Source organism: Rhipicephalus microplus, chromosome X (genome assembly GCF_043290135.1).
Source record: "Rhipicephalus microplus isolate Deutch F79 chromosome X, USDA_Rmic, whole genome shotgun sequence".
Lineage (NCBI taxonomy): Eukaryota > Metazoa > Arthropoda > Arachnida > Ixodida > Ixodidae > Rhipicephalus > Rhipicephalus microplus.
In genome coordinates, this window is record NC_134710.1 from 88,982,071 (window position 1) to 89,009,163 (window position 27,093).

The 27,093-nt window shown below is 44.6% G+C and overlaps 1 protein-coding gene across 1 annotated transcript in view; it reads left to right on the forward strand.

Annotated features, from left to right (window-relative positions):
• The window catches only part of LOC119175439 (uncharacterized), a 196,527-nt gene extending 172,775 nt beyond the window's left edge, over window positions 1-23,752 (forward strand). The window contains exon 3 of the mRNA XM_075877259.1: window positions 22,399-23,752. Coding sequence (XP_075733374.1) covers window positions 22,399-22,485 — 87 coding nt within the window. The 3' untranslated portion in view covers window positions 22,486-23,752. The remainder of the gene's footprint in view (window positions 1-22,398) is intronic.
• The last annotated feature ends 3,341 nt before the right edge of the window (window positions 23,753-27,093 follow it).

Below are 27,093 nucleotides of genomic sequence, written 5' to 3' on the forward strand. Positions count from 1 at the left end.
TTCATTTTCTTGCGCCACGTTTTAGGTATCCACCGAAAAGCGAAGCTATATGTATAGGCTAGCAATTGAGAAGGCGATGCGAGAAGTTTCTGATTAGCTATCGCGTTCTATGCTCTTGAAGGCTGAACTCAAGCATCCTTCACTTTTCCTTTTTATTTACCTATTACCAATACGATTTTGTCTTGGGAAAGAAAGAGAGCCATTAAAAGCGCTAAGTTGACAGACACTGTCATCTTGTTTCTCTTGCGAAATCAAATCAATGAGAGGATAATGAGGAAACTGCTCAGGAACCCTTTAACTATATATAGAAGCAGTTCATCTTAGGTAAAGTTCCACAGCAATGAATGCGTGTGACGCTTTAGAAAATCTAGGCCAACAACGAATTCCGTGAGCAAATGCACAACGTAAACAGCCATGTATCATTGTCGATGGAGGCGAAAATGTTTGAGGCCCGCGGTACTAAGATTTAGGCGCACGTTGAAGAGCCTCAGGCTGTCGAAATTTTCGAAGCCCTCCTACTACGACGTCTCTGATAACATATCGGGGTTGCGGCGGCTCAAAACCCTGATATTATTATTAAACAGCCATGTATACATTACCCACTGACTCAAACGACACAGAAAGTTTTCTAGTATAACGACTGGTAAGCGCGATTGCTCGGGATGACCACGTCGTGTCGCGACGAATTTGGCCTCTAAACATAATGTTTGCTCTGATCAACATGTTTCAGTCATGTGTGCGCCGATATGACCAGAATCGAATACGATGGAAACGATAGTACGTGCGTTACTTATTCCTTAAGTGTCCCGTTAAATACCATGGGTATACACGTATATATACTGCATTCCATATATGAAAGCACACATATTCTCTTGCCTCAAGAAGATTGTTTCTTCGCCTAAATTGTGTCAGTGCGCCTAAATTGGCTCTTTGTTATCAGTTTTGTCTTCATTCCAGTGAAACATGAGTTTTTCATGTTAAATGACCGGCTACGCTTTTCGAGCTGTATACAGTAATCAATTTCTTCGTTAATTCATAGTGCACGCTTTACTGCAACCATGCGGCAACTCACTTGGCTCTCCTTTGTTAACTTATACATTTACAGAGCTCATTCCTGTGATCGAAAGACCATTCAGCTACCCCGCTATCAGCTGAAATAGATCGCACGTTGAATGCGGCGCGCTCCGCAAGATGGATGGACCGTTTCTTGTCAGAGGATGCTGCGAAACCATCACAAATTGGAATGACTGGCTGGCAAACCTCGCACCGCTTTGGGAAGTAACGAAAGCCCGTCGCTTTTAGGGACAGAAGAACGAGCGCCGGAACTTGCAGTCATACGAAGCGTTGTTAATTCACTTTATTCGATGAGAAATCGATGGATCTCGTTGCTCAAAGCTCAGTTCAACACCCACCCGCGTGGTAGTTACGCTCTCTCCGGTCACTGATGTGGAACGCTGAACACTTCGCGGAGCTCGCGACGAAAACAGCTCAAAAACAGCCGTCCCCGATTTGTGACCTGTGACCGGGGTGGCGAGCTCGTCCGAGCTGGTAATTATATTTGGCACCCAGACTACGCGCGTCGCACGCGGAACCGGGCACGGAACGGGGATCAGGGAGGAGGGTGGTATCGCCATTCAGACGCTGTCGCCGGAGCGCAGCCGTTCACATTTAATTTTGACGCGAACCGCTTTTGTTGCAGCCTGTACACACTATAAGAGTGGCGTGCGCGATTCCCTCGTGACGCCGTATGTAAGCGTGTCGCAGTTTTCTATGAATTACCACGCGGCCCTTATTCGGGGGCAGCTATTTTATTAGCGCGCTTAAAGGACAGCGACACCACGGGGAAGGGAGAGACCGCTGGGTCGCAGCCTGCCTCTGCGTTGAGTCTAGTATTCGCGCATACGGTGTCGGCACACTCACCGTTGAATTTGCCCCTTGTCCCATGGGGCGCACGCCGCTCGACGCATGCTTCGGTGCTTGACTTTGCCGATCGGCGTTGGTTTCCTGGAACAACCACTTCATGAGCACATCATCCGTAGCATAAAGAGGGATGGGGAAAGCAACGTTAGAAAAATAAAAGCGCCAAGCAGAAGAGAGATAGAGAGAGAGGACAGAAGAATCTCGTTCATAAAGCTTGCGTGCAAAGGAGTGTCACTTTCTCACGTTTGAGCACGGACTATTACAGAAATAGTCGCAGATTAATGCACGTAAGACGCAAACTTTATACAGAGCTGTTTCAACGACATTTTTTTTATTATAATTGAATAAGTTAAATTATTTTAGCGCACTTTCCATACAGTACCCTTGAGTTGACGAGTTCATGCATAATATAGAGCGCATCTCGTTGCTTATCTTATCGCCTGTCTTTTTTTTCTCTTCTTACTTATGCGCATTTTTCTTTTTCTTCATGCTCACATTGGTCTGCGCTGAAGCAGCTCAAGCATTTTGACGATGACGATGGCGATAATGAGAATATTTCGTTAAATGGCACAAGAGCCAGTAATGGCCAAACAGTGCCAACAGACGAACGCAAGCCCTTTCTAGCTTGAGCTTTTTAACTCCTTCCAATAGATTGCATTTAGTGATTTCTAAGAATGGAGGTAAATGAACAAATGACAAAGTACCATGAGAAAAATGCAGCGACCCAGCAAAAAATGTGACTGTTCCCCTAAATATGCAACTTACTTCGTAATTATATCGTTACATAAAAGTCAGATCAACTGCGTTGGGTGGATATTTCGGCACGCCGCAGAGCATACTGTATGCGGCCATATATATAGGGTGTTGTTTCTTTAACCACCCACCAAAAATAATGAGCAGTTTGTGGGGAGTAGAAATATGAAGTGGCAAATCAGCATCAAGTACGGTTCAATTAAGTAAACTGTTCAACAGAACGGAGTTGTCTGAACAAACAAGGTTCTCAGTAAGGTGGGCTTATACTGAGCCTGGCACTGATAAGACATTTTTAATTTCCTGCGTTACAACTATCAATGAGAATACTGTCTCTTACGCATCTGACGTCATGCACTTGGCAAAGTACGTGAAGCAGTTTTGTAATTCAGGTGCTAAATGTACTTGGTAAAGGATGAAATGCTCACTTGCTCGCATGCACCAACCACTGGTGGGATACACCAGTCGTTTGTCAAGCTTGAGAGCTTGACAAACGACCGGTTTACAGGTTTACATGCTGCCATATTTCGCCCTTTAACTCATTTCCTGTCTTTGAACAAAGATTGAAACCAGGGTCATTTCATTGGTCACGTTCTTTGTTTGTGTCCATTGTTTTGTGGCACTATAGACACAGCTCACCAACGTGCATACAATGCACCAAATGGTCCTAAATTCGCCAAATGTCATAGTGTGTCTTTTTCAAGGACACCCTGCAAAAAAAAATGAAGCCTAATGTTGCAATCAGAATTTTCTCTGAATTTTCTCTGATGTTTCTCTGAAGTTTTGTTCTAGTAGCGAGGCCATCGCATAGAGCAACATCACGCGAGAAAAAAAAAATATCTGGAAGTACAAGACTATTCCAGAGGCTCGCACCGCGTCATGGCTGCGGTGGAGCGCGAAACGATGGAGCCGGTCACCCGCTGCGCCGAGCGCTCTCTCGCGAGCGGTCGACCGCAGCGTGATTCTCTTCCACGCGCGTCGCCTCCGCATCATTTGGGTCGCCAGTCGCTGCATTTCAACTCCTTTCGGCACAATCTTGGTCATCGTCGGCTGCTTGCCTATTCCGGAGGCGAAGCGCATGTTCTCGCTCGCCAGCCATTGCCATGAACAGAGCGCCGCCGGGCTTTGCCAAGGCACGCCGTCGCCTCACTGCGGCGCCCAAGTGGTCGGTGCAAAAACAAAAAAAAAAGAAAAAGAAAGAAAAGTGGCTCCCATTTGCCGGGATGTGCGTCTCTCGGCATCAATCTCACGTTACGGTGCATGCATAAAAGCCGAGCTCGCTGCAGTCCTCACCCCCCCCCCCCCCTCCACACACACACACGGCAGTGTGTGTTGTTTCAGCGCGTTGTTTTTCGGAGTGCAATCTATAGCAGGCTCACGGTGTTGCCAGGCGCAACGTGCCTTCTTTTTTGCCAACGATGGGATGTTGGGGAGGGATACGTAGGAGACGCAACAACAAGTCGAGATGGCAACAGCGGCAAAATGGCCATGCAAACAGCGACGAGCTAAAGAAAACGCTATCGCGGGCCGGCTTTATGTCTGGGGAGGGCCCACGCATGCACGCCGCGTATTTGCTTTTATTTAGACGGATGCACGCGCCCCGAGCATATTGGGGAGCGCGCGCCGAAGACGGCCGATTTCCATGATGCGCGCATATGCGACGCCTCCCCCGAGCCAGAGGCGGGGGGTGTCGTTCGGCGACGCTGCCAGCGCAAGCACGTTTCGTGGGACCGATTGCATTTTGCAGGAGGGCCCAGTCAACTCGTCCCGTATTGTCGCGGCAGTGCGTGCGTGTGGCCTGGACCCGCGCGCGCTGTGCTCCTTGCGTGCGAGCAGCCGTTTCGGGAATTTGTCTACCTCGCGAGGGACGCGCGGCAGCTGCTCGCCGTGGGTAGCTCGGCATCAACTGCAAGCTCTTTGCGCCTGGGCCTCTTCTTCCCTCCTGCTGCTGCGTAACGGCGGCAGGCAGAGACGGGCGCGTGGCTTGCTCGATGCTTCTATACTACACCGCCATTTGTTCGCTTACTTGGTGACGAAGGTCTGCAGAATGTGGAAGCACTGGATGCACTGCATGGTGGAAGCACTGAATCTCCCCTCCCCCCCTTTCGTCTTTTCCCTTCTTCAATTCTGTGTTAGAGGAAGAGCCGAAATATTTTTTTATGACATGAGTCTAAGAGTTCTGGTTAAGTCTTGGCTATCGTAACCGATCAGATACGAGACCTTGCCGTGCGTGTAAATCCCTGTCCCACGTCGAAAAGCCTAAATAAACATTTAGGTTGGAACTTAACTTTACATTATACTGAAAATTTTAATCGAAATTCATATTTCTAAATTTAGTCATGTTCGCAACTTATTTGGTTTGAAATGATGGCAACTATACATTCGTGAAGGCAAATGTGTTCAACCGTGGTGGTTCATTGGCGGTTAGCTAGCTCAGCCTGTTTTCTTCGAGGTCACCATTGCCACTCCGCTTGCAACCTCACGGACTATCATCTCGAAGGCACACGTATTCCCACCAATCTTACAATAAAGCAGTAATATGGGTGTTATCGTATCTTAATAATTCCGGCATTGGATGTTTTCGAGCCTCATCAGACATAATACAAAACGTTTATTTAGTGAGCTTGGGTCACCGCGCTTCCGAACTGCGGAAAGATCTCGTCCGCAAAACTCGGTGCCGCCAGAGAGCTATGCCTCGTCACCCATTTTTTTGACGATCGAGATGAAATCTTGGGACCTTCTGCTGATATACATCCTTGCACCGCGAAAGTCGAAGCCCGGCTGCAATTGGCTCAGGTTTGGCCATACACCGAGAACTAGAAATAATTGAAAATTGAATGCAGTTCCCCCGGTGGCAGCGTCGGTGCAGATCATAGTTTCTCCCCTCTGCGAACACACACATAAGTATATATATATATATATATATATATATATATATATATATATATATATATATATATATATATATATATATATATATATATATATATATATATATATATATATACAGAAAGAGCCACGGCGCTTCGGCGTGGAAATCGAATTGCTCTCAGATAGCAGTCCACTCCTTTCATTGTCTTGGTCAGCCACCCCCTGACGCTCTAACAATTTCTCTGTCTGCTTCCTCTCAGTTTCTGGTCTCGATCTTGGCGTACTTCCACGCTGAGTCGACAGATATTAAAACATGAAAACAGGGTGCAGCAAAACGGAACGCGATCGCCGAGGAACTCACAAGGAAAAGCAAAGGGCCAGTCTCCTCTTTTCGAGATACATCATCATAACGCTATATCCTCCTTCCTAATACCGCGCCGTGGGAGAAGCCGGTTTCCAACAGCGATCCCAGGTGATTCTTTTCTGCTTTTTTTTCCGGTTTGAAACAGGAGGAGGTTACATTTGGTGCTATCAATTTTCCGGAATGCAATTGCTCGCGGCCGTGTACCACGATTGACCGCGTAGGGGAGGCTGACCGCTCTCTTTTGGTGGCTTTGGCGCGCGTGTGTGCGCTACAGCTTTCTTTGGGGTTCAGATGTGTAAGCATCCAATCCTTCTTCATTGTTCGCTTTTTTTCTTACTCTTTCGGACTAGCCGCTTCAACGTTGTTGTAGTCCGACTGGATTTTAACCATTTCCTTCAACAGTTGCCGCACTACACCTCGGTTGCACTGCACTTATGGAGAAAGAGAAAGAGGAGGAAAGGTATAGAGGTCAATAAGAAGCATGTCCAGTTTGCTACCCTACGTTAGAGAATAACATTAGGGTCTGAAAATAATGAGAAAAGAGGCAGGAAGGTGCCGTCAGGGTCAAATTAGTGTGACAGCGGATATTGCACGCTATGCACTGGATCTCTACGGTTGCTCAATTTGACTATGTTTACGACTGGTGCATTCCAAGAGCGTTGAAGAACTTGTCATAATTAACTGCTATGTCTGAGGAAGTCGAGGGAATACTCACGTGAACGATTATTATTTGCGAAGAAAACCACGAAATCCTTGATGACGGCATGTGCACAGCCTCCTGGCAGACTTCACAATGATGTAGTGAAACACATTCCTAGACGCTTCATTCCAACAATGACAGTGAGTAACGTGCAAACCTCGAATGCCATGGAAAGAGGACGCATTGAGATACAGCAGTTGAAAGGTGCCCCAACCGGAAATTCACGTAAACACTGCGAACTTGCGCAGTTCTGTCGGGATGACGATAGAGAGCGACCATGTTTGTCGACATCCGTGAAATATTTCCAAGTAATGCAAATGGTAGAAGTCCGGAGAAACAGGAACATCGGTATCCGATCGCTCCTGCAGGTCTTCATGATGAATGTAGCAATAGTAGGCTAGAAACAATTGTCTCAATTGTGCATGCGCCTTCAATACATGCCGTGAGTAGCTTCTCACTAAATCATTTTTGAGAATAAATTCACGCATCCTGGAAATAAATCAAAATTCCATTTTCTTCTGGATTGATAGAGCTCATTATTTAGGCTTTTTACGACAAACTATAATGTGTACAAATACCCGAAGAGGACGGCAGTATATTCAGCAGTACCATTATACTCGTTCCTAAGCGCGCTTCGAGATATCTAGATTACCAGAAATCGACGTACGATTCACCTCATAGATTCCTCTACAAGAAAAAAAAAGGAGGGGGGGGGGCAAAGTGTAGATCTTACACTGTACGTTGTAGGGTACAATCCTACTTCTGTATGTTAGTGACGAACGGGGATTTAGAGGGCTTTGACGGGTCGCTGCGCACACGCTGCCAGATGCGTTACAATCGAGCAGCGGAGAAAGAAAACAAAGAAACAGGGAGGTGACGCTCGAGTGGAACGGCGGGCTTTGAGCACCCGGTCACGGGGCTGGGAGGGAGGTTGCCCTTCGGCGCATCGTTTTATTCACCGGCCGCAGCGCTGGAGGAGACGACGAGGGTCGTGTGAACAGCCCATAGCCCTGTGATCCGAAAATTAATTGCATTCGTCGGACATGGAGCCGACATTAGGCTGCAATTGGGAGGAGTTCAATTTTCCCCGGCTTTAGAGGCGGCAGGATTTGCCGCGAGGAGGGCGTCCCGATAAAGGCGCCCGATACAGCCTGGCGGCGTGTCTTTCCTGCCAGCCTCTGTGAGAGAGTGTGGTGGAGGGGACAGCTGTATTGAAAAGAGCTCAGCGCGTGCGCTTTCCTACCGGCAGGATGAATGTTCCAGAGCGACACAGCGAGAAGGATGGCCGATTTGTAATTAGAAATCGCAGCTGAATGGTGTGCGCTTTCGATAATTAGAAACCTTTCTCTTGTGCATTCAGGCCTTCAGAGGGAAAGGCGCGCCGCCGTCTGCGTGCAGCTTCTGGAGCGCCACCTTCCGAGCCGTATTGATGTTTTAGTGGGTGCCCCGTCAAGTGTACTCTACTCGTTTGACTGACACGCCAGGGAAACAGTGGTGTACACAGCAGCTGTATTAGGTTGTTCGGACTGTCATTACATCCAACTTCGGCGAAGTTTTTTTTTTTTCCACGAGCGACTTGTTATTCAGCCGGCCGCAATTTATCAGGAAATTAGGTCCGGTATACGGGTTTAACTTCATCATAATGTTGCTAAATATCACGAAAGGCGGATTTTCTCCCGACTAGATAATTCACTCTCCTCAACGTTTTGCTGTTGCCGTCAATAGATGTCTGCGAGCTACGAATGTCCTACGGTGCAGGCTACGCGAGACCAGTGATATGAGCACGCACTTTACGTTATATATCCAATCTGAACAGCTTTCTTTACCTTGTCTGTATCTTAACGTGGCAGGCAGTTTCCGGTGCCTCCCGCCGATGCTATGGCGCTAATGCAAGAGGTAGATGATCTTGCAAAATCGAGTTGGTGGTCGCGTACGTACTTCGTCATGCCCTAAATATTATTAGGCTATTAACAATCGTTTTCCCTCCTCGCAGTTTGGTGCTTGTAGAACATTAGCAGTTCTTTTTCTATAATCAGAAGAAAGAGTTGAAAAATAACGACTCCCCATCCTGGTCGCACGAAACTTAAACTCTTATCAAAGATGTTGAGAAGCCCCACCATTAAAAATGGTAAGATGTTATTGCTTTGTGGTAATGGTAGTGACAATCACATTGTGGTAGCTTTCCCTCATCGTGATGGATTTTACAATCTTTTGATAAATTTGTGGCCCAGAAAAAAATAAAAACATAATCTCTTCCACATGTTTCGTTGATTGGGGCGTTGTATATAGCACGCCAATCCAGTTACCCCTGAAAAACAGCGCAAATCACTCCTGGTGGGGTTTTGCAATGTGAACATTAAAGCCGTCAACAACTACCACTTGCTTTCGCATCAACAGCGCACCTGCCAGAAACACAATGTTTTCACAGCATCCGTGGGGGAACCCTTCTTTTTTCATACTGCCCATTAATGTCTCTCTTTCACAGCAAAAACGATTGCGTGACAAGAGATAGTGGTGAATATCCATGACTTCATTGCATTCAGTGCACAGTGCGGGGGGAGCGCCCCTGACTTAAAAAAACTATGTTGGAATGTATACCGATCCTGTTATTATTCCCTTAAGCTTTCGTCGAGAGACAGCTAAGCGATGTATCGTGAACCGAACTCGCCTTCTGTTTGCCTTCCTTTCGTGCCTGCGCTTCAACCCTTATTACAATGAAATTTAATCAACTAGCCCGAATAGCCGTTCTTCTTCAACAGACTGAAAGATCCCTCTAGCGGAGAAATCGCAGGCTAGGTCTGCTAACTCCACCTGCGGCAACATAATCGCCACCAATACCACCAATGACTACCACTGGTTTGCCATGTTATAGTCTCATCTATGGAGAATGCTTTCTCGTGAAGTTTCTAATGTCTATTGTGAAAGTTCCAGGGTTGATGCAGGTTTGAGCATGAGCATTTTCTCCGGTTTTCGTACCAGATCAGCGCAGTCATAACGTGGGCATCTGGCTCGAACATTTGGGACCAATGCTCATAGGCTTCCAGAGCCGAATGTTCCTTTGCATACATGGCTGCTGCACAACCGGATCTTTCATCAAGTCATTTCATCAAGACTTTAAGGGTTTCGTCCAACCAGGCTTACTTTTATTATGGGGGGGGGGGGGGTATTTGAGGTCTGCCATCTCTCTGCTTGGGTAGACCCGGTACTATTTCCGCGATCTGCCCTCGGTCACAAGAAAGATGCCGATTGACTATAGCTAACAGTTTCGCTATAAAGCTTCGCCACTAGGGGGCATACAACCTAGGTCCCTGCAGACCACAGCCGCCCAATCTGTTCAGTCCCAAATACGGGCTGTGCAATCAGTGAGTATTGCTAAGTTTTAGCACGCACAAGCCCACCACATGTGTGATCTGGGGAGCTCTGCAAAAGGAAGGAGACTTCACACACACACTAGAAAATTTTAAACCAGTTTTTCGGTGTGGAAACACTTTCCTTAATTCATTCTTGGAAATCTTCGTGTAATATCGTGAAACAGTCATCTGTCGCCTCGTAAGACTGATGGCGGAAACATAACGCTATTAAGCATAGAATGTGCTGCCTCACGTCATTTGTAATCGCTTTGTGCGGCGTGGAAGCTCTCATCACGTGATTCGCGCGAGTGATGCTGGCGAACTTTACATGCACCATCGAGCCAATCAATCGACGCCGCAGAATAGAAACGTCATATGTGATTTGCAGCCAATTTTAAGGTGTTAAGACAGTTGCTTTCGTTCGCTCGATGTAGCGTAGTCTGTAGCACTTTGGTTCACTTCGCGGATTTTTATTTGAATACAAAACATGACTGAATTTGTGTATTATTTGGCAAAAGGCATGAGCATTGGTCACTGTGTACCTACACCAAGTCGGGATCAGCTGTTCTGTTGCGCGTTGTCGAAAAACTAAGTCATGCTCCTCCGCGTGACTACGGCCAGCATCGGCGAACCGAACATGGAAAGATGTGGGATGATTGTCAGTATGGTGTTATTATAATTCTGCGTCGCGCACTGCATGGTTCATCTGTGCAGGGATGTACAAGTGAACCCAGGTCCTGACAACGTATGCTTCAAATTTTAAATCTTGTCGAGGATCTTTCCACGGCTACTGAAAAATTTGAGAAAGATGCATTTACCAAGCTCGAGGAAATCCTCTCAAATATTACAGATATCACAGGACACTCGTCGAAAGTCGAGCTGCACTCAGAAAATGTAGTCAACGTTCGCAAAGACCTACACTCACAGTCTTCCCGCTTGTGCGAGAGCGAGGGAATGAAATTAGAAGCAATGAAGTGAAAGAAATTGACCAAGCTATTGTTGTCGTCGATGATCTGAACAAACATATATTCCGGGGCATTGTCGAGAAAAAAAACTAAGAAATGAACAGACACACACAAAAAAACGTAATCATGGAGTTCAGAGAAAAAGCTTTCGGTATTTTCGGTATTCAGCACGGTGGAATCGAACAGGCTCATAGACTGAGACAGAAAAATTTGAGATATAAATGTCCTGTAAAAGTAAAATGTTTCAATAATAAAGATAAAAGCGGCATCCCAATGAATGCCATCAAGCCTGTAGACGTCGCGTCTGCTCAGACATGGGTAGGAGACCTTTCACCGCGCATGCGGTTGATCAGAAATATTCTCGGCAATTTCAGCTATGAGGACCAACTGCCAGCTCAACACTAATCGAGCTAATTTTTCGTAAACGAATTTGTGCCAGCAAGCACTATGTATATACAATTGAGTTTTCAGCCAGTAGGTTTATAGTGATCTCAGATCACGGGACTCATAGAACATACAATTAATCGAACACTATCCATCCAAATCTCACCTTTCTAATCACATCATCACATTTTCTAAGCTTACTAGGCTAAACAAACACAGACTACCTGCAAACCTCCCTTAAACGTTTTGCCGCAGATATTAACGTGGCTGTGTTCTGCTGACAGGAACTATATATATCTCGAATAGTTTTGTCTTACAAATGAATACAGAACCAGATGTCAAGATGATGGCGTATTAACTGCTGTAATGAAGCTCAATGCACATCGTCTAGTCGTTTTGCGCTGCATGCAAATATAATGGATCGTGCACCATTTACTGCCACCTGTCACGTTATTTGCGTTCGCATCGACGGGTTATTGAAATTGAAATACGAATGATACAATGCATGTGATAAATGCAGATACCAAAGGAGGTCTGAAAGTTACGAAACCGTGAGCGAGACCTCAAGTAAACTTACACATAAGAGATATAACACCATCGTGGGCAGTAGTACAGATATAAAACATAATGCAAAATGTACAGATAAGTATGGAAAACAAACATAAGTTATACAATATGTATAAACAATAAACAATATAAACAATATAACGCATTAGGAACTTAATAAGTGCAAATGCAAGGCTTTTTTAACGTTATGATGGATCATTTTTAATAACCAAAGACAAGAAACTCCACAAAGATACAGGCGAAAATTTTGTAGTCCGCTGGTCATAATTTGTCCTGGGTTTGGGTAACAAGAAATTATCAGCCTTTTCGAAACGAGTAGATAACACTTGAAGAAACAGACATGAGTGTAGCAAAGGAACGGGAAGTTTACGATTGACTTCTTTTTAAATAAGAATGCCGAGAAAATATTTGTTCTGCTTCTGCACTGATGAGATTGTATGTGATCAGAGTAAGAAAGGTGCATTTGACATGAAGCCGCTGAACGTTATTATTCATAATTCTTGGTTCTCAAAATGTTGCATGGCCGATCTTGCGCCTGTTGGATGACTGTTGCGTCACTTTTCTAAAAATGACCAAATAAGAAATCAATAAATTTTAATATTACACAGTAGGTTAATTACACCATATAAGATAGACAGGCAAGCATTTATACTTATACAAGGCTGCGACGGGACCCTCGTATAGCGGAAAGTCTTCGGGATTATCTAAGAATTACTTAAACAAGATATCAATAATCGAAAATAACACAGACAATCAACTTCACCACTAGACTTTGACGTAGCGTTTTGAGCATTTTGGTATGTCATACTGGTATGTCATACACTTTGATATTTCATAAGTTTTATAGAGCCCGAAAAAAACATGGTCTGTGAAAGACGTGAGGCACACAGCACCTGTGTATGTCACGTCTTTCTCAGATCCTGTTTTCTTGTTTCGTGCACTATGAAACTTCAGTCAACTTCAGCTATTGTGAAATCGACTGGCCGAGATGCAGGCGCATCGATGGCGCAAAAAGGCATGGGTGCAGGAGGCTTCTGGACCTCCTTTGGCCAGGGGACTCATTCTGTCCTAAAGACTTCATGGATCATGGTACTTCACGAGAAGGTAACAGCTTGTTTCCTTTTGGGAGCACGTCAAGTCCGCTACATTTCTTTATAGTACCCTATACGGTGGGTAGTTTCCTGGGTTTTTTTTTAGTTTTACCCAGATAGTATCATGCGTTTCAAAGCTAGATTTCGTGCTGACTACGACCCTACAAAGAATTTTTGTACATGTGGTTTGTATGAGTGATGACAATGCTATTCACTGCTAGTATACTATCGTAAAAAGAGCACTTTAATACGATTACGACAAAGAGAACGTACATACCGGTATGTACAATAATTCATGACCTAGTAGTATTTTATACGCAGTTTAGTGACCCTTTCTGATATATATATAACCGAAAATTTTCAGGTATTTCAGAGGGCGTTCACTGCACTAAAAGAAAGTTATATTCAAAATATTGCAATCATGTATTCAACTAAAAACATGTTCGCTAATAGAAAAAAAAGTACACGATTTATTCCTTCGCAGTCAGCATGGTTGCCTTTGCGGTCGTTCCTGTAAAACTTCGCTTTTTGAATTAGTAACTGATCTCTACAAATACATTCATAGTGCGCTAAATAGTATTATTGAATCATTCTGCCAAGGCATCTGACCATGTTCCGCATATCTTCTTAACAATGAATGTAATTAATCTTATTATGACCAGTAAGATTATAACATGAGTAACTAATTTAAGCAACCAAGTTTAATTAACCTCTGTGAACGGACTGATCTTCTCTGGCTTGTAACTACAAGCGTTCCGCGAAATTCGAATCTGAGATCAATCTTGTTACTGATTTGTATTAACGTCATATGAAAAAACACTTTATCCTCCACCATCGGATAATTCGTAGACGACCTGTATCATCTAAAGATGAATTATTAACAACGAGGAACTCATTCTAGTAAACTTGCATTTTGGTGTCGCCACTGGAAAACGGAAATCAACATTTCTAAAGGTATAAAGCCTTCACTTTCACTAAAGCACGAATTAACACAATTTCTATTGAGAAAGCATTCACCTTAAAAATTCATATTTCACTTCTTTCTTTCTTTCTTTCTTTCTTTCTTTCTTTCTTTCTTTCTTTCTTTCTTTCTTTCTTTCTTTCTTTCTTTCTTTCTCTCTTTCTTTCTTTCTTTCTTTCTTTCTTTTTCTCATCGCGCAATCACACCTTATAACTTATCTTTCTTCCATGCCAGAAACTGCACCTCCACTCATGGGTTTAGCCATGAATACTTCTCTTGCTATAGACATTAAGGATGGTTATGCGAGAAACAATGAAATACAACTATGATTCGTAGCAACGTGTATTTCCCTATGCCCGATCACAAACAAGCCAACGATTGAAAGAGTATCAGCTATTAAGAAACAGTACATATACAAATATCCCTGTGACCAGTGCATATTTGAGAACCTATATTTGTGTTCACACTCATTTTTGTACACACTCCGTCGCAAATTATGCCGCCGTTGCTATCTAAATCGGTAACTCATACAAATTTTGTTTTATGTTTGGTATTTTATTTATCCGCGTATTTCCTTAGAAAGAGCACACTAATATCACTACCACTCAACCACCCAGGACACGTGGTTTCATTAAACGTAAATTCGTGAACTCTCCTACTCAATTATTAGCATACGTCACGGAAAAATCACTGACAATGTATGCCAGACAGACCCGCCTGCTGTAGCACCCCAAAAGTTATTACTTTTCCATCTTTCTTTTTTGCTGTATATATTTACACACATATCATTGCTTCCTACTGCTTTTTTTTTTCTTCCGCGTGTGTTATTATAGCTCGCTTCACTCACCCTGTGTAATGCTTGATCGGGCCTTTAGTACTTCTGTAAATACTCTAAATGTATTGGTGCTTTAGAGTAATTGAAGATGATAACCGTGATAAGAAAGAATGATGCGGTGTTAAAACAACCACGGAATTTCCTCAATTTGTAGGGTCTACTCTGGTGCTCTTTGAATAATTCACAACTCCCATGTAACAATTGTGACTGCACGCCTGTCTGGTCGCATGACTCGCACAAAGGACAACTATCGGCAGATGGGTGTATTTTAATGCCAGACAGCTCAGAAGCCAGAGTTAAAATCAAATGACTTTTTATGATCACTCGGCTATTCGCTTACATAGACAGCCATTGTCAATGGGTTACGTACACATGTTTTCTCGCCCTTATGAGATACCTTTTTTTTTTTCTTACTTCGCATAGGTTCTTCCACCTGACAACGGAGGAGTGTAATGCGGGCCCACCTACAGGTCTGACAATCATGTGCTTAAATGACTTCCCGACTTCTTTTTTCTTCATTCTGAACAAAAAAAAACCTCTCTGCCTGTAGGTAGGAACAACTTTATATTATTTTAAATGATAGTTGAAAATTAGGTGACTTAATTCATTGCAGTATTATTGAAACGATGTTATAGACCTACGGGATTCAAGGCAGCATGAAGAAACGGTGCTTTGGCCTTGTTATTCTTTCTGAGCCTTAGTAGTTTGCAGCACTGCTTTTCAGTCAATGAAGCACCTCTTCCTGGCGCATTTAGATTCAGAGCTTAGAGCTTTTCACTTAACCATGCTTTTTTATATTATATAAATATTTGTGTGAGATCGGACATACGCACAGTGACTACCACTCAGACCGTGGATATTCTACGTTATAGCAGACCATCTTATTTAAGCGGCAAAGTTTGATTGTGCCAAGGACAAAAATAATTTTCTGACTTACTTGCCTTGACTACACTTAAGGACTGAAGATGTCTGCTTAGTGATTTAAAGGATCATAAGACATTTAAAAAAGAGCATCAATTAAATTATGACCTGTTGAATGACATCCACGTGTAAGAAAATTTCCTATTAAAGAGAGAAAAAGAGAAAAGAGACAAATACAAGGAAAACAGGGAAGTTAACCAGACGCACGTCTGATTTGGTTCCCAGCACTGGGGGAGAGGAATAAAGGGGGTGAAAAAAAAAACAGACAAGGGAAGATAGATACAAAGAATCATGAGCACACTCGTGGGAGCACGTCCAGTCTACATGGAATCCCTCAAACTTGTTGAGTTTAGCTACTTCAGGGGCGCTTCAGCTGCTTTCTGTGCTGTCGAAGCACACGTTGCAACAGTCAAATGTGTCTGTATTCTGTACCGGTGCATATCAGCGCCCACTCCAAACCAGGGGGGAAGACGATGACGTCCGTGGGTCTCGCGCAGGTCTGTTTCTGCGCTGCGACTGTAATATTTAGTATAATTTTGATTAGTCATTATTATTCGTATTGTTTTTATTTTTTCTATAACAATTCATTATAGTGTGTTAGCACAACTAATCTTTTTGTTTCTTTAAAAAATTTAGGCATTGCTCCGTCCTTTTTGCCTTCCCCCCTCCCAAAAAAAAGAAAAAAAAACGTGTTGTCTTTTATTGCATAAAACCCTAGAATTACGTTGCTTTTTTTTTTCGCTCCTTGCGGTTTGGCTCAGCCTGCGTACAATATGGGCCGTTAAATTAAATTAACGTAACGCCTATAATAAAAGCTAATTGTTCTTTAATAAATTATTTGTGTGGCTGTTGTGGTGCTTCAGCGTATACGATGCTGCCTCTCTTAAGTACTCAACTCAGCTGTGACGTTTCCCAACATCATGAGTCCTTATCTTGGAACAAAGAATTAAGTGAATTGGAACGCGCATTTTTATAGTTAGTTTTCTTGTTCTCAAGAAGGAGACCTTCGCAGCATTGGGCACCACACAAGGGTACTGGGGTTCGCTGCAGAAATTTCTCGGGTGCCCAACTGGACTGCCTGCACGCGTCGAGAGGCCTCACGGTGAGGACGTCCAACGACGTGTCTTCATCGCTCCATTGTTCCAGAGGCATCGCTTGTGGAGCGGAGCCTCGACTTCCTTGGAAGGCGATAGAGAAGACGGGATTTCAACAAAAGGGGCTTCCCCCGGCTGGCGGCTTTTTCATCCCGCGCAAGATACTCGGCCGCGCAACGCGCTCCCCCCTGGCAGCGAGGGGAAGCCAGTTGCAACAGCTTTCACGCTCGGCGTCGGGAGGGTTCCTCCCACCGGGGTAGGAAATGGTCGGAAAAGAAGCGGGCGACAAAAAGTGCCCGCGCTGCTGCTGCCGGCACCCTTCTGCTACCTTTTTTGTTCCGTTCTATTAAGCGAGCGGGGATACGCGCGCGCAGGCACCCCCGCGACCAGCCGCTGCGTGAGAGGGAGGCGAGCTCCTTTGAGCCGTGATCATTGATGGCGTCATGATACAAGTGTTGCGAAAGAATATGAAATTTGAACCTATTAATCACGTACTTCAGAGGGGGGAAGGCGGGTGCTTCCTTTGACCGTTGTTGCCATCGGAAGCTCGTAAGTCATCTTTTACGTGTGCGCAACCTTCGAACGGCTATTGATTGGAACGCGAGAATTAATAAGTGCCCTCTTCTCCTCGACAAGCGGCCGAGGGGTGCGATGTGTCAAAGGGCGTACCCTGGCCTTTATCGCTGCGTATTTTTACACACTGTTCCTCCGGTACCGCTTGTACTCCCGTCGTGGTACTAAAGGACTTTCGAGCATTTCGTTAGCCACGAACCTCGCCATGAGAGAGGATGAAAGGGGGGAGGAAGCAGGCCACAACCTCGCACACGTGCAGAAGCGTACTCTTCAAGCAGCGGACGCCGCTTGTGCGGTTGCGTGGACCCATTCTGCTTTGCGGTGAATGTGCGCGCCACGGGAAGAAGAGGATATGCAGAAAAGAAAAACAGGAAGAAAGGTCTCACATGCCATGACCTGGCACAAAAGGGGGACACTGCCGAAACCATGCCGGGTGTCACTCGAGCCCAACAAAGGCACTTAACGTAATTCTTGAGCCTCCTGGGAGGCTTACGAGCGAAAGCGAGATTAGAAGGGTACATGATAATTTATTGTACCCTATTTCTTGGAAAAAAAATCTGCTTTGCCTACGATGTGATTATAAGATAGCTCCATTTCCATGTAAACACGTTCTTCTTAAACCGTACACCTGGCAATAATAGTTTTCAGTACCACTTAAACTCCACTGTAACTGCGTGCGAAGTTTCACTCCGCTAATACGTGACGCTCATAATCTAGCAAGTAGCTGAATGAGTCACGAGAATTTATACAGGCTGGTACATTTAATTAGGAGTTATTCTACCCCCTCCCGCTAAAAAAAAAAGAAATACAACTTTGCTGGAAATTTCACGTTCCACAAGCTTTTGCTGCATGGAGGGCGTGCGTATGTGCGAATCTATACAAGAGACGACTGCAAGTAAGCTGACTGCTTATACTTTTGAGGGCTGATTTGTTGTCTCCCGTGGGCTCCTATATGTGTCGCGCTCCTCTGTGCCGTACAATGTTCCTCAAAATGCTTCCTTCGACAAGCTTTGTGCGTCGCCTTCATGACGCCGCTGCGTCACTATCTCGCGGTAACCATAACTGGTACTTGCTTTTCGGCATATCTTGTGAACAGGTTTTGATGAGTGTGATTCTGAATTGGCATAACTTGCCTTGTGTAAGAATTGTCGCGCAGTACTCTACGCACACGTCTTCGTTCAGTAATTAGGGCACAACTCGGCACACTCGCGTACTCGCTTACAACCACAGATGCAATCGTTACAAACATACTCGGTGCCTGTAAGTTTTGCATGATGGTGCACGTGTGTATGGTAATGCTCTGGGAGTGTGCCAAGTTATGCGCTAGTTGCTTACCTAGATGAGTTACCGACTATCACAGCAGCAACATTTACATCAGCAGCCTTGACGCGCCTGTTCAGATGGCAGATGAGTGTGCAGGTGGTCGATGAAAGTGCGGAGTCCATCTGCCCCTAACGCTCGCTTGTTAATGAAGACGAGAAAGGGCAAACGCGTCACTGTCCTCACGTCCCCTCCAAAACCCCGCTCCATCATCCGCCGGGGGACTGCCACTGATCTCTGAGCAAACAGATATCCTCGCATCCTTTACTTTGCGCCCCTGGGTGTAAACCTCACGACAGATGAGCAGAGTGCTCTTCTGTACTTTCAGCAATTTATTACTTTGCTGGTTTTTTTTATGCGTCCGCCTCGTAAAAATCATGGTCCATAGCAGAAAATGAGATCCTCTTTCGATTTGTCCTAGCACATGTAGATACTTGCTTTTGTATTCTAAATTTATGGATTTACCGGGCGCTTTTGTGAACACGGGGTTGGTTAGCCCCCTTTTCTTGTTTTATTGTATTCTTATATGCAACTGATATTATATATTTTTTTCGAATAGGGACATCAGATATGAGTGTTTCAAGTGGGCATTGAAATTCGGTCATATATAGTTTTGAAGTTTGAAGTTTATTCAGTATTTTTTACAGATACAGAAGCACACACATTCTTCGATATAAATAATAATATCTGGGGTTTTACATTCCAAAACCACCATATGATTGGGAGGGGCGCTGTAGCGAAGGGGTCCGGAAATTTTGACCCTCTAATGTTCTTTAACGTACACTGATGTCGCACAATCAACCGACTTTGGAAATAATGCTGATGAAATAACGTGTTTTTTTATATTGAGAATCCATAATTATTATCAATATATCATCTGTATTTTGGAGACTACGCATGCATCGCATACTAGGCTAGCTTGCAGTGACGGACAGCTAAAATAAGCCAGCAGGTGCCTCTGTTGTCCACAGCTATATAGAGGTGTGTCCAAAAAAAATGCCTTTTGATTATTGCCTTCATTCTGAACAATACATGGTGTTAGAAGTGGTCAGTGAGGGTAAGACAGCTTGTCGTTGTCGTATCCATTCGAGGCAATGGAGCTAGTTAACCCACTGGAGAACCTGCCACTGTCCGACAGAATCGCGAAGAATCGGGACCTATTCATCCATGAGTTCGAGCTCTTTCTTCTACAGGCGACGGCATCTGCTAATTAACCGGGGTCAGAAGCTGTAAAGGCTACGCTGCTGCGCCAGCGACGATGCACTTGGAGTATTCAACAATTTCACCTTCCTGGAAGCAGTACACAAAGATGACTATACGATGGTCATACGGAAGTTTAAGTAATATTATCAAGAACAAGGAAATGAAGTTTGTGAAAGGTGAGTATTCCGATCAAGAACCCAAGATGAAGCTGAGACCTTTGAGCATTTCCAGGGCAATCTGCGAAAGTTGTCCCGAAGCTGCAACTTCACTGAATTGACCGAGTCCGAGATACGCGACCAGGTTGTGTTTAGTATACACCAACCAAAATGGCGGAAGAAGCTCCTGAAACTTAGAGGCCTTACGTTGTCCAAGACGGAACAAATTTGCGAAGCCGCTGGACGGGTCAATCAGCAAAACGAGGCTTGGGCTCAGGCCGAGAAACAAGTCGCATCGGTAAAAAAACACCCTTTTAAGTGAATAAAAAGCAACCGGCTGTATGAGCGAAGCAGGTGTCCGACGTTTGGAAATAGGTGTTTTGTATGTGGTGGTGTTGGTGGTAGAAAACATTTTATTAGAGGAAATGTACCAGAGAGTTGCAGCATATTGCATACTTGATTGGCATCACCCTATTCCGGAATGTCAATGGAGTTGCCCGCTGCTCGAGCGCGCCTCACTAAGGAGCGTTGAGCATCCAAGGTTCAGCAGCCGAGCAGGTACTCCTCCCAAGCCTCATTTTTGCAGCGTGTTGCAAGAAAGGGCCTACGGTAGGCGAAGTGGACAATGCGCAGGATATCTTCAACATCATTCACGTAAAAACTTGCAGCGTGAGAAGCTCGACGGACTGGATCGTAGTACGCTAAAATGGCCAACCAGAATGCCTTCCTCAAAGTGGACACAGTCTCCCAAGCAAACGTGCTGCCATACTTGATTCATCGGAAGTGCAAAGGCAACCACGCCTTGCAGCCATGCAGTTCCACTGTATACGCTCATATAGGGGTGATGCTGTCAAACACTTTGGTGTTGCTACCTTTCCAGTGACCATTAGTAATCAGACTTCTTTATATACAAGAAATGCAACCAGGCAATACTCGGACTGAGAGCATGTGAGACGCAGGGATCGGTCGCAAGAACGGTGGATGCAGTCGACGTTGGCACTAATGAAGAAATAATGCAGGAATTTCTTGGCCTGTTCCAAGTAATGGGCTGTGGAGGACGCCAGTATCGGATGGTGTTACGTACTGGGTCGGTATACACCTATAGTCCAGCCAGCACGACGCGTATCCTTCACACTGCAAGAACCACTGTGGTGGGAGCTGGACAGCATGGAACGAGGCGGCATCATCATGAAAGTGGCAGAACCAGCGGACGGGGTGAGCCCACTTGTTCTTTTACGTAAAAAAGACGGCGCATTACAGGTAAGCATTGATCCAAGGCTTATCAATGTATGCCTGAAACGTGAACATTATCAGGTGCCTAAACGTGAAAATATTGAGGCTGAGCTCGCTGGCGTTAAATAATTTTCCCGCCTTGACACTAATTCCGGATTTCACCAAATTTCTTTGAATGACGCCACATCAAGAATCTGCACGTTTGGCACGCCTTTTGGTCGTTACCGCTTTCTGAGGCTCCCTTTCGGTATTGCATCAGCACCTGAAGTCTTTCGAAAATCTTTGAGCGAGGTTTTTGACAGAGCTCCTGGGGTACGAGTGTATGTGGATAGCATACTTGTCTGGGGCGCTACTAAACAAGAACACGACACACGCCTTCGGAATGCATTGCAACTGGCAAGGAATTCCGGTTTGACCATTAACGCGAGCAAGAGCAGGTTCAGGCTGACTGAACTCGAATTTTTGGGCGACGTAATCAGCCGAGATGGAATAAGGCCCAATGTGACAATGAGTTTGACCTTAGAAAAAATGTCTCAGCTAACAGACAAAGCTGTGGTGCTAATTACTTTGTGCAATACATTATGCACTTGACCGAGAAAAGACCAAACTCTTGCGCAGCCTCATAAAAAGTTTGGATGGTCGGAGAATCGCACTATCGTATAGACAGCAATTTGCACATGACTCAGCAGCACACCATTGTTGGCCGTTTTCGATGCTGCCAGAGATACAAAAATGTCTGCGGATGCTTCTAAACATGCACCTGGTGCCGTATTTCTGCAGCTGCACGGTGACAGTTGGCGTTTTGTTGCGTATGCATCGCGCGTAATGAATGATAGTGAACAGAGGTACTCGCAAATCGAGAAGCATACGATGGGCATATAACGTTTAGGTGTAAGAAATTCCATTATTTTTTATACGGATGCAAGATAGTCATACGCAGATCACTGCTCATTGAAAATAAGTTCTGCGGAAACCCTTGCGGGTTTCGGCAGGATTTTTTTATCACTGCTTGCTTTCTATCTTTATTATCAGCGCCCATTGTTAGCGATTGCATCCAAATAACTCGGTGATATGCCACTTCGTTTTCAGCGTTTCTTCCTACGCCTACTGAACTACTAATGTGTGCTTGGATTTGTCGCAGGGAAGAAACTGCTGCTGGCCGACATGCCCTCCAGATCGTCGCGGAGCAACAAACCACAGGGCACGACTGGCCCAACCAAAGCAATAGAGGTTCACATAGTTGGTACAGTCTCTGACTTGGTAAGCAGAAAAACCCTGGATTGTTTAGTTTCCGCAACTGCAAGTGACCCTGACTTGGAAAAGGTGATTCGCTGCATCAGTGGCCTTGGCAATATCGACGGCTGCATGACACCTTTCGCTGCTGAGCTATCGCCGATAGAGGGAGTGGTGTTGAAAGGTACCAAAAGTAGTTGTTCTAAAGTGTATGAGGGAAGAAATGCTTCAGCATATACTGGAAGGGCACTTGGGTGTAAACAAATGCAAGGCACGGGGCCGACGATTATTTGTGGTGCCGGGCTTAACGCAGACATCGAAAATAAGGCACAGAGCAGCACCGTATGCTGAAAGTACGCATATAAACAACCTACCAAGCAATTTACGCTTAGAACCACGCCAGATCACGCTTCGTACCAAGTTTGAGCAGATATCTTTTAGTACGGAGGTAGCTCGTACTTGCGTGTTTTTGATGCGCAGTCCAACTTCCCGGTATTGAAAAAAACGATACCATGTCTAGCACGGCCATTGAAAAAATTTAGCAGCATTTTTGCGCGATATGGAATCCCAGTCGATGTTTGCAGCTACAGTGGCCCCCAGTTCGCGTCTCATGAGTTTGCTACCTTTGCATCCAGGTACGACTTCATGCACGCGACATCAAATCCTGGCTTTCCGCAGTCCAATGAATTAGCGGGAAAATGGGTTCAAATAGTAAAACGAATCATGAAAAAGACTCAAGAGAATCACGACGACTTCTGGCGGGGCATGCTCAGTTACTGATCTATACGCCACTGGAAGACGGCCGCTCTTCGGGTGAGCTGCTGCAAGGCATGAGGCTGCGAACCAAGCTCCCCGACTTCAGCCCGCAAGTGAACAATTCCTTGTTTAACCACAAGCAACTTGGCGGCGGCAAGGACTTACCAGTGCTCAAGAGGGAAAAGGTAGTGAGGGTCCAAGATTATACATGCACCCGCAAGGCACAAGTCTTGGAGCTTGTAGCGCCGAGGTCTTATCGCGTCTTTAGTGAAGATGACAAAGTGCTTTGTCGGACCCGGAGACATCTTATTCCAACGCGCGAAGCATTCCGAGATGATGACCTCGACAGGGACGAGCCGGAGGGCGAAGACGACCAGCCAGAGGCGACAGCACCAGTTCAGATGCATGCAAACCCACCCCCTACCCTACTACCAAGACAGTCTCAGAGGGCAACTCGCCAGCCAAGACGTCTGTAGTATGACCGTAACTTCAATCAAGTTCATGGCGTCGAGTGCCCCTCGTCGTATATCGGCGAGACAAAAACCTAACGGAACGACTGAAGCAACACGCCAACGATGTGTGGAAGTTCTACAAAAAGCGCAGCGCAGTCGTCGAACATGCCGAGAGGTTGGATCACAATATAAATTTTGAAGCGACGGCCATCCTTGAAAGCGAGCCGAGTTGGAGAAGGTTGTTTCTCGAGTCGTGGCACATACAGAGGACAGCCCATAATATCAACCGCTCTCTCGGAACCCTTCCCCCAGTGTATTCACACTGACTGCGCTCCACGGCAAAGCGAGAGAGATAGAGAAAGAAAGAGAGAGAGAGGGATGTCATTAGTCACCCCGCGAGTGCTTTGAAGACGACGCTGCTGTTACGTAGCCTCCGCAGTCACCACTGAGGAAGGAACAAAGTCGGTTCCGAAACGTCGGCTTTCTTCAAAACTTTTGGTTGGAGCCTAAATCATCTCCCAGTTTCATACCCTACCATACAGACTTCTGTCGAATGTTTACTTTCAAGTCATTTAGAATAGTCTACTAGGAGTCCCTTATTGATGGCATACCCCTCTCTGCAGAAAAACATACCGCGGGAAGATGGTGAAAAAAAATTGTCACGACTTTTAAGCGGCTATGGAAAAGTCAAAATTAAAGCAACATACTCTAACTCCGGGAGACGTTATTTACGGAGCATTATCTTTAGCATTTTTATAGGATAGTGATCCACTCTAATTATAGTTCTTTCGTGAATTCTACTGTTATGCTGCCTTATTTGAAACTTATCGAGCGTAGAGTTCTATTAGCTCTACAAAGTTGAATGTGCACACAATGTGGTCTTCTTAATTCTCTTCTCATGCTCACCTTAATCAGTTTTGTGCTGCTGTTGCTTTTTTTGTAGAAAACGAGAGCCAAGTCAATTTGTTGAGTAACACGTTTTTTTTAATCGGTTCTCTTTCACGATTTTTTTAGTATTGAGAATTTCGATTGAATGAATAAATTGCATGAAATCCTAGTATTGTGAAAATATTGTAGGGACGGGAAAGAACTTCCAAGTTCTCCGTGATAAGCTGAAACACCATGTTCTTGTATTTTCGAATGATATAACCACACATACTATAGTAATCAACGTTGAATTAAGTAGTTGTGCAATAACAATACTGTAAGGTAATCCTACCATATCAGAAAGCGAGAAACAATACGCTTTATTAGATTTTAAGCGAGGTTGTTGCTAATTTTGAAAGATGTACTGACACAATTTTGAGACACCCTAATAGAGACTTCTTTCATTTCCACGGTGTGCAGTAATACCAGCGCTGACCACACAGTTGAGCCAAAGAACACGTACCAAATATTTTACTTTGATTTCAAAGTTAATCACCCAGCAACTTCAAGCAAGTACCACTGTAATGAACATTCTCACGACATGTCAACACACCTCACTGGGTTTGCGAAATTTGCGTCTTGCATGCAGCCTAAATCACAAAAATCACTCTCAGTGTCAAGGGGTGATAATTCACTCATCGTTGTTTACGTAAACCACGTGCGGTTGACAGCAGGCAGGCAGCTGTTATACCGAGTTGCAGTCTTCCCGTGACTCTTGGAACGTCGCTGCGAAGCCAAGCTTTTGATCGAAACCAAAATCGTCTTAAGATAACGGCATTCAAAATGTATTCAATGCATTCGCAACACCACGATAATTTTTTCAGGGTTCTCAAGAGACGTGTTTTAATTTAAAGCAAAAAAGCTAAAAGTATTTCAAATTCGTGTGCGACGTCATCTAAGTGCAGCTTATCGCTCCCTGACACGACTTGTAATATGATCCCAGGTGAAACCTATTTCCTTGTGGTCATGAAAATACAATTCAAATGTCTTGCGCATGAGTGGCGTCGTTTTCAGCAACATTGAAAAACATAATTTTTTCGGTGATGCATGCCTTCAGTCCACCGTCATACGCACATCTGCACCATAGATTGGCGCTGTGCATGGCACACAACCATGCCATTCAAAACGTCAGCGTGAATTGGTATATCAGTTTGACGTGGAGTTGCGTGCTTAACATGTACAACCGTTTTCGTATGAGCTCTATTCATCGGCCTGTGTTAATTCACTGTCCCTTCACTATAAAATAAGTAAATAATTATTAATAATGTTGAATACTGCCAGTATTTTTCCGAGGCTATAGTAGGTTGGCATACAAGTTTCACATGCACGTACAAAAAAACAAAAACAAAAAAGAGATAATAATATTATCTGAGATTTAACAGACCGAAACCTACATATGATTATGAGAGACGCCGGAGTGGAGGGCTCCGGAAATTTCGAGCACCTGGGCTTCTTTAACGTGCACCCAAATCTGAGCACACCGTCCTCAAGCATTTTTGCCTCCATCGAAAATGCAACCGTCCCAGCCAGGATTCGATCCCGTGACCTTCACGTCAGCAGTCGAGCGTCATAAGCACTAAACCACCATGGTGCGGCCAGTAAACAAGCAGGAATACAATGCTGTAATCAAAAAATATATACAACGTAAAATGTTAATAATAATTGTCAATCAATATCCAAATGTACATATCGATGTCACATACAGAAATACACAAATTAGTATACAAATATACAAATAATACATGAGTATGCACATGACATACAAATATTACAGAAGGCATACATGATAAACTGCTGGGCGTGCAAGTTACAGGGAACCAGAAAACACTTTGCACTCTGTACGAGGCCACTGATATGCTTCCAATGCTGATCAAACGAACCGCATACGCGAGCGGCTTCGAAAGTTACTGACTCATATATTTACGGGAACGTTGACAATGCGTCTCAGCTCTTTAGGTCCTTGGCGCAGTGAAATTTTGCGTGTAAGGAAGCCTCCGAGGTGACGGTGAGGCAAGGCCTCGACGTCCCCACGTGGCAGAACCAAGACCAGTTTGGAGAAAGCTCTGCTTGACTAGCAATAAAGTTGTTTCCAACTAATGACGCATGTGCCTATTTTCAGCAGCATCGCTATCACTCACCCACGAGACCTCCCCGTGGGCACATGAGGCCACTTGCCCTGGCTCCAACTTTCACGTAGCTGGTGAAAAACTGCTCCAGTAAATCATATTTGAGTATTAGTGACTCATCAGTGCTCACAAAAATGTTTCACAGGCTTCTCTCTCCTTCTTCTTCTACTTCTTGCTATTATTATTATTATTATTATTATTATTATTATTATTATTATTATTATTATTATTATTATTATTTAGTAGTAGTAGTAGTAGTAGTAGTAGTAGTAGTAGTAGTAGTAGTAGTAGTAGTAGTAGTAGTAGTAGTAGTAGTAGTAGTAGTAGTTGTTGTAGTAGACT